General features: G+C 44.2%; 1 protein-coding gene across 7 annotated transcripts in view; it reads left to right on the forward strand.

Moving 5' to 3' along the window:
* Positions 1-14177, forward strand: part of LOC111262072 (uncharacterized) — an 84054-nt gene that overhangs the window by 44327 nt on the left and 25550 nt on the right. For all 7 annotated transcript variants that reach the window (XM_086968932.1, XM_086968935.1, XM_086968934.1 and 4 more), the window contains one exon: positions 4540-4955. In XM_086968932.1, coding sequence (XP_086825058.1) covers positions 4540-4955 — 416 coding nt within the window. The remainder of the gene's footprint in view (positions 1-4539; positions 4956-14177) is intronic.

Consider the following 14177-nt stretch of genomic DNA (forward strand, 5'->3'; position numbering starts at 1 on the left):
CGTGGCTTGTGAGCGTTGGGTATGTTTGTATTGTATTTGTCACAGTTATGCTGTACAGTAGCTGGTGGTTTGGCGGATGCAGCACCCTCAATAGTGAACTCAAGGGACGGCGGTGGTAGCACCGCTGCGTTCCACGAATTCACTCGAGCACCACACCATGACCATCACCGCCACTGTCGTCATTAACCGCACCGATCCTACTAGTTCTCGTAGCACAATTTAGCGCTACATAGTGCCAGTATGGCGTGCTAGAACTTTGAGTCGTTTTTACTCTGCGAGTCGTCCACTTTTCGTTAGCTAGCAAGCAGAGAACAGAAAAGACTATTGCCTTTCATGTGTTGGGTCCTTCTTGCTGCTTTTTATGCCTTTTTTTGAGCTCTTCTTTTATTTGCTGCACTTTTCATCTCCCACTTCCAACGCATAGTCCCCTAACAGGCAAGCCCTTAGCGTGCACTTTGGCCTTAGCGCAATCATGTGCCTGTTTTTGTGTGGCTAGCTTGTCGGCCGACTGGGTGTTTCACCAAACGTGAGCCTCTTTTTTTCGTCTCCATTCGACTGCGTGTTCTGATAACGCCCTTTTCCCTCCTTTCGCGCTCATACCTTTTCCCTTAATGTTAGTTCGCCGTTTGCCCTTCCAACACCGCTGCTGAAGTTCGGTCATCTATCGAGGTGGCGGCCCCACTGCCGCTGCTGCCTTCCTCACCGATAATATGATAATGTTGAGCTGCTCAGATCTGATGCCGTCGCCGTAGCGCTCTTGGACGCGAATAGCAGTCTCAGCAGGAGTAACAGGCTCCTCTTTCTTCGGGTCCTTCTTTGATTCTTCCTCGTACTTCTCCTGCTGCCCAAAGAAGGTACCTTGCCCGTTCCGCGATTGCTGTACCCAATCCAACTGCCCTTACCGCTGCCATTCGCTTCGAGACGATGGCACCACCAGCAAACCTTACTGTCAACTGCCAGTTGCCGTTATCTTGCTTTCCTGCCAGACTCTCACCCCCTTCCGGGCTATAGAGATTCCTTCGTTGTGTCGGTATGTAGCTAGAGGTTGTGCGAGTTAAGGATTCTTTGCCGGCAGTTGGCCTTACAGCAGGATAGTCTCCTGCTGCCACTACCGGCGTGGTCGGAGAGAAGAAACCTTTCACGTAGCTTAAAGAGGAATAAAAGACTTGCTTTGGGGAGTGGCCGGCAGGCTGATCCTATTGCAGGCACCTTTATACGATACACTTATACGGATCTAGCCGGATCTTCTGGACAATTTTCTTCCAACATATGCCGCTAGCTTCAATTTCGTTTCAATGTATCAAAAAAAACTTTTTGCTGTGGTGGCCCTTGCCATCGGCAGCAGTAGAAGTAGCTGCACAGCCATCTGCTGTGAGGGCAGCACCCAACTGCAAGTTTACGTTGGGTGTGGGTATTTTAATAAAGGGCAGGGAAGCCAAATAAGAAGAAAGTTGTAAAAAAAAGAAGAAATTATTTTTGCTTACTACAATTAGCCTCAACATTATCCCGATTTTACTGAGTAAGCACACAACGGGCTCTTCTAGCTGAATCAGATAAACCAGCCAGCCAGCCAGCCAGCCAGCCAGCTAAACAAATGCAGCGTCGCTTGTAAACCTCTGCCGTATACGGTATCAGTACATATACTGTAGTCGTCGTATCAGAACAGTTTAATGTTTCTCTTAAACCCTGCCTAACGATTTCCGCGGTTCGTTAGAGGAAATTCGACTTTAATCTATTTATTACTGCTTGGCTGTGTGCTTGTTTCATGTGGAATCAATATGTAGCGTTGTTTAACTATAATTTAAAAAAAAATGGCCTCGTTTGTAGCTGTTCACTTTATTGTTATGCGCCAAAAACGAGGTCTCTTGACCAATGTCACTAAGAATGCAGAAGGTCAAAAGATTCTCTACGCTACAAAACCGCTGCAACAACAGCGAATAGAAACAAGGGCAGACGGCGTCAATATTCCGTCGGATATTCCAAATAGTCGCTGTATTATCGTGATCGTCTTGGCAGCAGGGGATAAAAAAGGGAAGTGGACGAATCGACTTGTCTTACTTTTCGGGGCCCGAAAGCCTTTGCTGCATTTAAGAGTGTATTTATTTAGATTGCATTATATTTCTACATGACGGCTGGCTGAGCTACCGTGGGTGGCCTTCCATGGTCAAGTTTCCATCTGAACAGCGGACGATGTGGGAGTGATAGTGAGAAACTGAATTTCGGATAAAAATGGAGTACTGGATTATGGTACGGACGGACAAGCAGAGGAGCCAGGGCCGATGTGGAAGTTTCGTGAGCGAGCAACTGAGTAAAGCAAGGAAGCTTAAGTGAACTGAAGTGTTTTATGGCAACACGAAGAGGGGAAGACCCTTTGCGCTATTCTGTTTTGTCGACTTCCTCTAGAGTTGGCTACTGCTTGGTTGCTGCTTCTGCCGTTAGTGATGCTACTGCTCTCACTTTTGCTGAGTATCGACCTCTTTTCGTTGACAACTCGGTAGCGGTAGCGGCCCCGCAGAACGGACCGCACACCGACGCGATACTGTAGCCTATCGAACTATCAGCACCATCACCATTACTCCACTGCTGCCTGGACGACTTCAAGCAAGGGTATTTCTGCAGTTGCTACAGCACAGAAAAGAGTTTTTGCAAATTGGACGACTTGCCTTTTACTCGAGAGTCAGGATGCTCTTAAGCCCGTCCGTGTGCGAGTCGCTCGCATCAACGTCAGCGGCAATAGTAAGAGTAGCAGAAGGAGTGGATAAAAGCCACGTGAGCACGATACCGCTACCAGATGCTGTCCTGGAGTCCGTTGAGGGAAAGGCATAGTGCCTTGCTTTAATGCTTGACTGGTTGGCTGGTATGCATGTATATGGCTGGAAGTGGCGAAGTTGATCCTCGTCGCGCTGGCCGTGTGTACGCAGCAGCAGTAACGGCGACGGCGCGTAGAAACAGCGCTTTAAACAGCCCCTCAAGTAATAGGGAATCGGGGGCGAGGGAAGCAGGACCTGCAGACAAGCCAAACGGGACACAGGCTGTGTGGCGTGCGGAGTTCTCGACCTACTTGGGAAAGGTTGGTCTGGTAAGCAGATCGGTAACCTACGTACTGGGCTGGATCATGGGCTCGTCGCCTCGATAGCTAAAAGATAAACTTGGTTCGCACTACGCAGCACGTACGCCTCGAGCCCCAACGGCAACGTGACAATGATGTCACGATGCCTGCCTCACAACGACGTTGAACAAGAGCGCGCAATACATCAGACTATTGAGTGAAAAATTACGAGAAGGAGCTTGACATCGACATAGATTTCGAGTTGAACAGAGAACGATGAGCGTACTAGAAGGCAGAAGCATGTGAGTTTCCATGGGACCCACGCGGGCGTCAGTTTTCAGTGGTTCGGCAAAGAACATGGCGCAAGAACAACGCAGCTGCCCGCCTTGCCGCTCCGAGTGAGTAGGTGCTGTGCAAACAAGTTGGTCCCTCTGGATAGAAGTCCTGCTGATACGCGCAGTTTAGCCCATTCTGTTCAGGCTGGTAATACTTCCGATAGTAACGGTCAGTACTTTAAAGGGGGGTACGAAAGGAGGGGATGATGAGGTTACCAAATAAGCAATAGATGCTCAGCAAGCCTCATAACCATAAACTGAAGCACAAAATTTCACCCGTGCCAACATGCCATGGCACATGCTATTGACCACGGCGTAAATCATACGACTAGCATACGTCGCATAGGGTCCTGCAACAAGCTGTAATGCTCATAGTCCGCCATCGGCCCACGGTCGGAGATGAGGGGCGACAGAGAGTAGCGTCCCTGCTGCTAACATTAGTAAAAGGGTATGTGGGAAGGTCCCACGATGGAAATGTCATGCAAATGGAATGAATAACAGGGCGATACTTTGACGAAGCTGCTTTTACTTGTACGCACATACTATGATATATTATAAACAAATAAAAAGATTAAGAGTCGGGAAAATAAACGTACATCTCTTACGCTTGTCTTGCACAGACGGTTTTTTGAAAAGATAATCTATTGCGTTCACGAGTAGTACGAGTGCATGCAATCAGTACGTATTGCAGCTAACTGCTCGAAAGACAGTATAATAATTGTGAATGTGATGGAAGGAGAAGGACGGCTTATTCTAGCGACGTACATATATCCATTCGAATTCGTCGGTTTGTATAACCTGTTTCTCAGCTTAATTCTGTGAAAAATTTGCATATAAAGAAACAAGTCTATCATGTACTGGGTGCGTTTATTGCTTAATCCAAAATGGCAAATTATAATTGTTCTTTGTCAGCCGACAATCAATTCTTTTAGTACAGATTGCATTGAATATGTATACGAAGCAAAAACCGTAGAAAAAATATATTGCGGCCTTTACATTTTTTAAGGATAGCAAATTTGCAGTCGATTTTGCTTAATGGCCTGATTTAACGGCTACAGACACTGGTATGCAATTTAGGATATTAAGCATTATAAAATCGTTCTTTTACTGAATCTTGTTTGTCGGCTTCCGGTTTGCAAATTGCCCTTTTGACAGGGGGCCTGATCAGCAGTACACAGAAGTTGCGCGGTCGAGGCGGTGCCCGCTCGGACGAAGAGGGCAACAATATACGATTTCGCGAATCGCTTACACTCGGCGGCGGCGGCGGCGGCGGCCTACGCGATCTCAACCAGAATAATCGAGACACGATGGAGAGATCGGTGGCGCGGGAACAGCTCAGCAACCAACCGCAACAGCAGCTAAACCATCATCATCCGCAGAACTTAAATCTCAACATGAATTTGAACTCAATGGCAAATACAGTGGATAGCTCAGGCAGTAGTCATAGTGTAGTTGGGAGTGGCGCTGGTGGCGACAGGACTAGTAGTCGAACCCTTGATGGCTTGCACCATCGAAGCTCTCATCCACAAATGACGCATTTTTCTTCGAATGCGTCACACAAGTCACAGAAGGTAAGCACCGTCATTGACGATTATTTAATTCGATTAATTAATAGAGGATAAAATTATTGCTATTGGTTTGCCTATTAGTGGCTGTTATAGTTGCTCGCGCTGATTAGAAGACGTTTTACAAATTATCTTACTGCATGATATGAAGGTCTGATAAACTATATATATATATATATTTTCTTTTTTAAAGCAACACGTCGCTGATCGCAGTTAACTTATTTGTACGTAAAAATAACTGACATAATGGAAACATCGGGTATCGTTGTGTGGGTATTGGTATTTTTCTCGCCGTTTTTTTAGTTAGAATCTTGTTTTCAGTGTATTTCGAAATTCAGTGTGTTTTGCCACATCCCGTATTTTGTCCTTACTTTCCAAGTAACTGATAGCCGTTTACAGTTGTTTTAATGTGACTATAAAACTGAAAGTATTTCTCGTTTGCGCCGCCTCAGTCCTCCAATTTTTCTATGTGGCGGTCTCAAACACAACACGCGATATTATGTGACATAAATTTTCTGCATCTGACGACCGGAGATCACCACTGCTTGAACCAATGTTATAGTTTGCGTCCCGTACTGCCGCTAAAAATCGCCGCTTTAAACAGTCGTTACGATTACTTACATCTGTTTCCCAGATAGATACTCAGGGATAAATGGTGAAGCTTTCTTCTTCGCAACTGATTTACTTCCACTTCCAACCAGTGGCGAGCAGATCGTTGCCATTGGACCTGTTGACGTGCTAAGATGTCTCGTTCGGATGCGCTACGTCATTTGGTGCCCGGCTTAGCCCTTTCGGGGTTTGTCCATGTTCGTGGCATCCCTTTCGAAAGCGACCGGAGGCCGCGCAAAAATCTACGTGACCCTAGGTCATTTCGAGGCAACATTCCTCCTCTAGTCAGCTTTTCTTTACCAACCGCCTCGGCTATCTCTTTCTCTGAATAAGGAGCAATCTCGCAGCTGACAGCTAATATACGTTTAAACGCCTTGCTAGCCATATTAGTGCTGGTTGGGGGTAAATAGCGGGTTATTTGATTCGAAACATTGAGGGCATTTTCCTATATTCTTGCTGCTGCTGCTGTTGTTTAGTACGCCCGTCGACAAGAACTGATCTGCTGTCGACGGCATCTATCTTGCCGACCACTGACTTGATAAGAGTTGCTGAGTTTAGGCTGATTTTATTAGGTAAATTGTGCAGTATCTGTGTCGTTGACTACGCCTAAAGCAACGATCTTTCAACCAAAGAGATTTTTCAATATTCAGCCCTATTTAAAATACATATATACATATTTATACCAATACTCGTACAGCCCAGACTTAGATGTACACAATAATCTGCAGAATTGTCAATTGCACGTATAAAAATATATGTACTTGTTTAATGATTCTCAAATCTATCAGCTCTATTCTACCTAGACGCTTCATAGCTGTGGCATTGCATAGACTGTTTCGAACTATATAAATTCGCCTCCAGCAATACCGATTGAAAGGTACTAGGTGCTATAAAAAATAGAAAAGAACAACTCGTTCATAAGCTGCATCCAAATAAAAACAGATATGATCCGCTGATGAAGAGTTTCGCATATACTGACAATATACGCCCCATGGATTTGTTGTTTATTCAATATAACTGTCATTTGTTCCATTACGAGTTTCCGAAATTCCTTCTAGAATCGTAAATAGGATTTTAATCGTAATCATAGGTGATTCGACGTTGACCCTTTGGGTTTGTTGAGGTCTTGTTCAAATACTCTACACGCAATATCTCTTCAATTCCAGAGTGCTAGGCTGCTCAAAGCCACGTTTTCTTAAAGGATAAAATTATCGGATAGCCAGCGCTAGTCTTTGTGTAATCCAAACTATTTGCAAGATTTTTTCTATCGAAAATTACGATATTACCGCAGCTCATACGAAATCCAACTGTACTTCATCGGTACGAGTTTCGCCTTTGTAACGTTGAACTCATTGGTTCCTGTTTAAAGGGACGTAACCGCAACGAAGGATAGTTTACAATTGCCTTAAAAGTGTTTTTGCAAGGAATCGTCGCCACTTTAAAGGTATACGCGAGGTTTTTGTGAATTATGTGAAATGGGCGTTTTCAAAAAACACACTTTGATTTCTTAATCAATAAATCAGTGCCATTGCATATGTATTTTCGGTCCTTTTTTTTTGTACTTTTTTTTAATTGCTTTCTTGTTATTGAATTTTTGCGTTGATCCATGCGAGTTTTCCTTGTCTTCTCGGAAGTATATAGTACCGTGCTAGGGGCTCATTCGGCTTGGAAATATTGTACAATATCTGATTTTCACTCGTACTTCGAAGACAAACTTTGTTGTCCCACTACGAGTCCGTAGCTTCCTTTCAGACAAAACTAATTTTCTCGATCTGGAAGACCGGATACTTTAAGCACCTTCTAAAAGTTTCTTTTGATTTTGATTGAGGGACCTTTGAGGATTACCTGGAAGAGTGGCCTGGTTATGTGTTGTTTTTTGAAAATATATTTATAATAGCGTTTAGCCTTGACAAATCTGTTCATGCATTTTTGAATCTAAAAAACAACCCATAGTGCTATACATTGCTGGCATAATTTTAGACCCATACCATTTATTGATGGGATTGTTGCTTCCACATAAACTCAGAGCACGACGGATGATTAAAGCTCCTCATAGAATACCACTTCCGTGAAATTTTGGATGAGGGTTAGCTCATGTTTCCTAATGAGATAAATAAATTTCTTTATTGCTTCTGGAATCCATTGAGCAATTTCAGAATTCGACAGGCGGAAAAGCAGTAAAGGGCATATGAGCAACAAAATGGCATCAGAAAAATTTGACGACGCCTTGTTTAATGAAACCATTTTATTTAAAGCATTTTGATGATAGAAAAAAGCGGGTCACACCAGCAGTTGGCCCAAGTAAACTGGCGTAACCGTTGTCGTTTTCTTAGTCAATTTCCGTGATACGTTCCCGTTTGTTTTTTGTTATCGGCACCTTTTTTTAATGTATCCTGCCTTCAACTGCTTATTCGGATAATGCCCTATTACCATGCACCATTCAATTGCGTTTTTGCCAGTGAGGTTGACAGCCGCCCTATTTATTCCTTAAGGTCCGCATACTGCTACTATGCTGTTCTGTCGTTCGTGCTGTACAGCATTCGTTTAGGCTCCGTCTCTGCCAATGTGTGGGCCGATCATCGACAGAGCACACGCGGTGTCTTGCTATAGAAGAAACGAAGGGAATTAGCTTACGGAGTAGAAGAGGCAACCATCGTTCGGGCCTTGGTCTGAGGAATGGTTCATATATTGTGGGAGGGTTGACTGGTCTTCAGCCCTCAAGCGAGGACCTCATTCTATTCTATACTCTTATCGGGGGAAAGGCACCTCGATGGGTTCCTGTCCTGTCTTGTTCCATCCAACAATTTCAAGCTCGAGCCCATACTCCCCAGGCCAGAAGTAGCTAGCACTGCCTACGATAATAGCTGCTAGCGCAGCGAACTGCCTGGCTTCTATAGGTGAACCTGACAAAGGCCTTACTGCCGCAATTGACTGCTATCTATGGCAGCTCGTCTCCTCTTGCGCTCCTTGTAGTCTATTTGCCCTACCTTGCCCCGCCTTCTTTCCAAAACTTGCTTACTGAAGCCGCCGCCGGCGGACTTTGTCAGTCTGCAAATAGCCGCCTAACCATTGTTGCGCCTGTTCGATTCTCGTTCGTTCCTGCAATAGACACGAGGTAGGCATACCCGGTCATGGTTGAGTGTGATGGTGGTGTGGTACACCTATGGTATGTTAATATTAGTAGTAGCGATTGTAGTGGCAGTATAGGGTAGGTATAGCGTGGATCGTGGCTATAGTTATTTCAGATATGGTTGATAGCTGCTGGTAGTTCCTATTACTTGCTCCCGAATCGTACGGTAAGGGTGCGCCTGTGCGTGTGTGTGTGTAGTCGCAAGGGGTGGTTCAGGAGGCGCAGGGTGTCGGTCGTTCAATGATAGGTTTGGGACAATGTAGTTCGCAGCCCAGCGGCCGGCGCCCCGCAAGCCAGTCAGCCTGTTCCGTAGGCGTCTGCTGTAGGTCGTAGATGTCCGTGTACAGACGTGATCAGGATGTGGATGAGCCAAGTGAATTGGGAACTGCTACCATTCGGATGAGATGCGGGAGTGAGAGAAGAGGGGTTCAAGGGACCTAGACTAAGGCTAGTCATGTGTGGGTGTGTATGCACGTGCGGAGAAAGCGAGCGGTAGTAACGATAGCGTCAATATCCATTGCGCGTCCCGCGATGAGTCCACATTGATGGCAAAGTAAAGGAAGGGATAGGGGGGCATACGGGCAAAAGGAGAAAAAAATAAAGGAGACAGCGGAAAGAAGAAGACTCCATACGATAGGCCTCTTCCTTCCTCAGCAAAGCCGAGAAGAGCAATCAAGAAAATGCTATAGCTTGCGACACTAGGATAGAAACGGAACGGAGGACGGAGAACAGGAGGCCAAAACCAGCGGCATAGGCAAGGAGGATCAGCACTGGCAGGACTGTTGTCCGCGGTGTGGTATTGAATGCGACGACGTGTTGTCCTTAAACATTATTACCGCTATCGGCTGGTGCCGAGCTTGTCACGGGTCGGTTGTCGCTCTGTGTTCGTCGCCCTTCCCTTTTGCAACGTATAGCAGCTTTCGGTGCTCTTTTGGTCGTCGGTACGCGACGCAGTCCTATCAATGATGGCAGCGATAGCATGTCATCAATAGCGGGGGGAACAGAACGTAGGACACTGTGGCGGCTCTTTAGTAGAAAAACGGATAAAGCAAGAATGCAAGAGGGGAAAAAGGAAGGACGGAAAAGGAGTAATTGAATTAGTTGTCATTACCGCTATTCCGGTATCGTGAGAATTATTACCGCTGATGCTGGCCGCCTAGTTATGGTCACTGTGGAGATACAATTGTTTGACTAGACCAGTATTGTTTAGCGCCATAGTACTTACTCGCGAATTGTTATGTTAGAATTGTATAAAATGATGTGATTGGCAAAAGGTTACTCGCATGTGCGGGTGGGCGCATGTGTGTCGTAACAGGGTAATTTACTATAGTATGCAAGTGCATCTTTTTCGAGTAGAATCTATTGCCGATAGGGTACCCGTGGCTACTTCTGACTCCTGCCCTTGCACAAGATGCAAGCATAGGTTTTGGGATAATTGCAGCATTTTCTAACTTAGATTTTCTAAGAGTAATCAAATAATCTTTAGCTAGTGTCACTTTTTGAATAAATATGTTTGGAGTATTTCGTAGATTAATGTGTTGGGTAGACGAAAGTTAGTACCGTCTTCAGTACCATCAGTTGGATGAGGTGCTGGAGGGATTAAATTTATTCGTCGAGTAAACTTAATTAAGAGGTATGTTTTCCTCCGAATTAAAAGTAAAGCCATTTTGCACGTAACTGGAGTTCTACGAGTAATTTAATTTAACTCCGGTAGTTTAAAGTCACCGTCTCAGAGTAGTACATGATTATTCTGTCTCATGTCTTTAATCAAAACTTTTACCACCTCAATTGGTAAAATGGATACCATCCTAGTGTGGATGATTGACTGACAGAGCTTTTGAAACACATAAGTAGAGCTTGTGCGTTAGCTCCGAATGCATACGTTGCTCCCATTTTAACCCAATGGCGCTATAATCAACCAGCAGTTTACTTCAAGAGGGTAAGCTTCAAACCTTCTATTACATATAGTTTATATATCATACAAAAGAAAGTGTCTACTGTCTGGATTTTGTTTCTTCAGAAATGTTAAGTTTTTCCAGCTTTCATACGAAAGCCAAGCAGAAAAGACTAGTAACCTAAGGATTGCGTGCTTAGAATGTAGGATGTCTTGGGTCTTAAATAGGGTAAGCGGCGAATCTCTCCGTAACCACCTTTACTTAAACCCTGCTTATTTCATAGGTAACACATGCCCTGAATTGTTCAGGGGGTTTCTGCCAATCCCCACACCCCAAAGTGATACTTGGCGCAGCTAAGTTGCAAAAGTGAACGCGTCTATTCTCGTTGTTAACCCCTTGCTTTCTTATTACCGCAGTTCGTTTACGCTTCGCCCATTAGCTTGTTTCGCGAGAATGGTGGAGGCTGTATATTTACTGGAAGGAAGACAATGCCCTGGAAAAGACGACAACCAACTAAGACGATGAAGTATTAAAGTAACCACGAAATACGAAAATCCCGAGAAGCTGTAATTCCATCAAGAAGGCAAGACCAGCCAACTCACCCAGCGGCCAACTGAAGACTTCTCTTTGCACATCCTTGCGCTTCGTGGGTGTAGAATATTACGATAGCACGAAAATAGGAAAAATAAAGGCCAGCGAAATTGTGGTGGGATTTGCGTTTCATTCATCGTTCAACGTTTTGAATCAAAGAATGTGCGCCCGTATAGATATGGCAGACCCTGGGAAAAACGTAATTGCGTCAGATGCTTCGAGTGCGAAGATACTGCCGCCACTGCCAGGAAACTCAGAGCCCAGTAAAAGATACCAAGCATTTGCGCTAACGATGGTACCGATGCAGCTGGTTATAGCAGCAGCAGCAGCAACACGCAAGAGGGTTTTGGGCTAAAAGGTAGGGGGCAATAGTCTCTAAAAATATCGACCTTAAAACTTCGTACCACTGACCGGGACCGCAGGCGGTGGGTGGAATCTTGGGGCAAGTCTTGTGCCACCATAGGCATTGTGGGTTCCTGATGTGGAGTCTTTCTGCGCCGCCGGTTGCAACGCTAAGCATAGAGTTTTCAGGGTAAAAAGGAGACCTGTAACGAGGGCAGGGGAATATTGAAATGCAGGTAGCAGATGGTTGAGGTGCTTTCGAGGGAGAGGGAGAACTGGAAAGAGAAGACGACAAAGAATACAGGGGCAGCTGCAAATAAGTTCAACAGCAAAATCCAACTTCTGCAAAGAACGGGGACACAGGCCGGATGACACAGCCGCAGAAAAACGACAAGAAATTGCCTCAAGGCTTGACGTCGAACGTCTGAGTTGAGTTGAATTGAATCTAGTTGGGGACTCCAGAATCAAGAACATGCTATTAAAGTCTCAAAAAAGCGCGAGAGAGCTACGAGATGTGATCAAAGCTTCGAAAATGGGGATAAGCTGGGTTTGGCCAGGGGTGTGTCTCGAAGTCTCAATGAACGTCAGGGATGCCCTGTATCACCTAAAGTAGAGGCGAGCAGGTCTTTAAACGTTTGGAGCGCTCTTTTCAGGTTGGTCACCTATCTGTAGCTGCTGTGTAGATAGCGAAGATCTAACGAACCAACTAAGCAGCGATCAAGTTGAATTAGTAGAAGCAATTGTTAGTGGTATCGTGGAAGGATTGTTAGTGTATGAGAGATGCTAGGAGACTTTTTTCTGGGTCGGTTGTGGGAAGAGAAATAAGAAAATTCGAGCAGACAGACTACTATGAACAGTAAAAACCAAACAGAAAGAACAGCATGCCATCACGACGATAGGTTGTAAGACATGACAACAAACTTTAAGGAACGCGGAATGTACCTATGTAGCTTTTAATTAATTCAGAAATAATTGGCCTTACGCCGAAAGAAACAACGGAACAAAACGCTAGCCACTTGGACCTAACATTATTATCATTATGGCTGTAAGAACAAAACATATTATTGTGTATTCAAAAATGAAGTATGAAAAACAACGGGATAAAGGCCAGTCGCATGGTCAGCCCATAGGAGAGTCGTAGTGATGCAGTTGTTTCAAAATGAGCAAAATTAACTTTATTAACAGCTATCGATACAATTGTCATTAGGATGGGTTGAGGTTAAACTTCTAGTTTCAAACCATTTTACAACTGATTTACTTCCTTAAGCTGCTACCAGCTACTATCTAACTATTACTACAACTTATTAAAAATGAGAGAAAAAAAAAAAAAAAAATGTACATATCTTGCAAGAATTTACGGACGTCTATTGAGATCGTCATTCAGCTTGCGTCTTTGCGCCTACAACTTTGCCGTATGTTGTTTGCATGTGTTTGGCCATTTGTTGTTTGGCTCATCCCGAGTTAACCAACCTGGAAGATTCTGTTTAAACGGCTGGAGATATGCGGATTACGAACAACGATTACAATACGACGCCATAGCACAGTTACAAGGCTGAGAAGCTATAGCGTGTCGACCAGTCATTCGTGCCTGTTACGTCTGTCCTCTTTGCGATTCTTCTCGTCCTGCCTCATGCATGTGGGTTTCATTGATAAACTCAATAGGGGTATTGATTCTGGATTGATGGCAGACAGGTGCGCGCGGTTAGGGTTCAGTCGCAGACGAGGATGAAACCGATTGACAAAGCAACTTGATAGGGGCGTTGTACCCACCGTAGAGACGCGATTGCGTTCGTTTCTGTTAGATGAAATGCTTTTTCATATATATATATATATATATATATATATATATATATATATATATAAAAGCAATTTCCTCAAAGTCACACGAACGAAGCACGCCCGCTATAAGAAAACGATGAATGATGGCCAGGATTCGCAAAATTGACTAGGCATAGACTTTCTTTTCTTACCATATGTCCACAAATTGTGCACGCAGGGTGAATCATGCCGCCTGATCTACCATCAATGGGCGACTATCACGCAATCTGTCGAGAGTATTCACTTCGAAGTCGGAGTCTATGTGAGTCTGAACGTATGGTGATCGTTGGAAAAATCCCACTAAGGCTGTTTTGGGAGACGGAAACGGAAAAAGCATTGTAAGAAAGTTAGACGTTGATGGGAACTGTATATGATTATTTAAGTTATAAAACAAGGTATATGATTAGTGGGTATTACGTACGATGAGCTTAAGTAGTAACCAATATATCGAGTACTCCGATAGTAGTAGTAGTAATACGGTAATGTAATATGGATAGATTATGTACTCATTTACTCTAGCTAACGTCGTATTTAGCAAAACAACAGACCGTTCTGTATCTTAAAGTGTTCACGGGGAGCACACTGCCTTATTTACGTAATCATATGAAGTCCTTTTCGCGATATCAACACAGTCGATGTTACCGATTAGACCAGTCAGAGACTTAATGGGTTCATACATGACATCCATTGTTAACTTGGTAGGCTACATTCTCTCAGGAAGTTCAATGGAAGGACTATTCGAAACTATTGTTGATCTCATACGTTTATTTTGTATCAAAGGTCTACTTCTTGTCTTAGTATATATATATATATATATATATAGTTTTTTTTCACGTTTTACGT

The sequence above is a fragment of the Varroa jacobsoni genome, unplaced genomic scaffold (assembly GCF_002532875.2).
Source record: "Varroa jacobsoni isolate VJ856 unplaced genomic scaffold, vjacob_1.0 scaffold_625, whole genome shotgun sequence".
In the NCBI taxonomy this organism is placed as follows: Eukaryota; Metazoa; Arthropoda; class Arachnida; order Mesostigmata; family Varroidae; genus Varroa; species Varroa jacobsoni.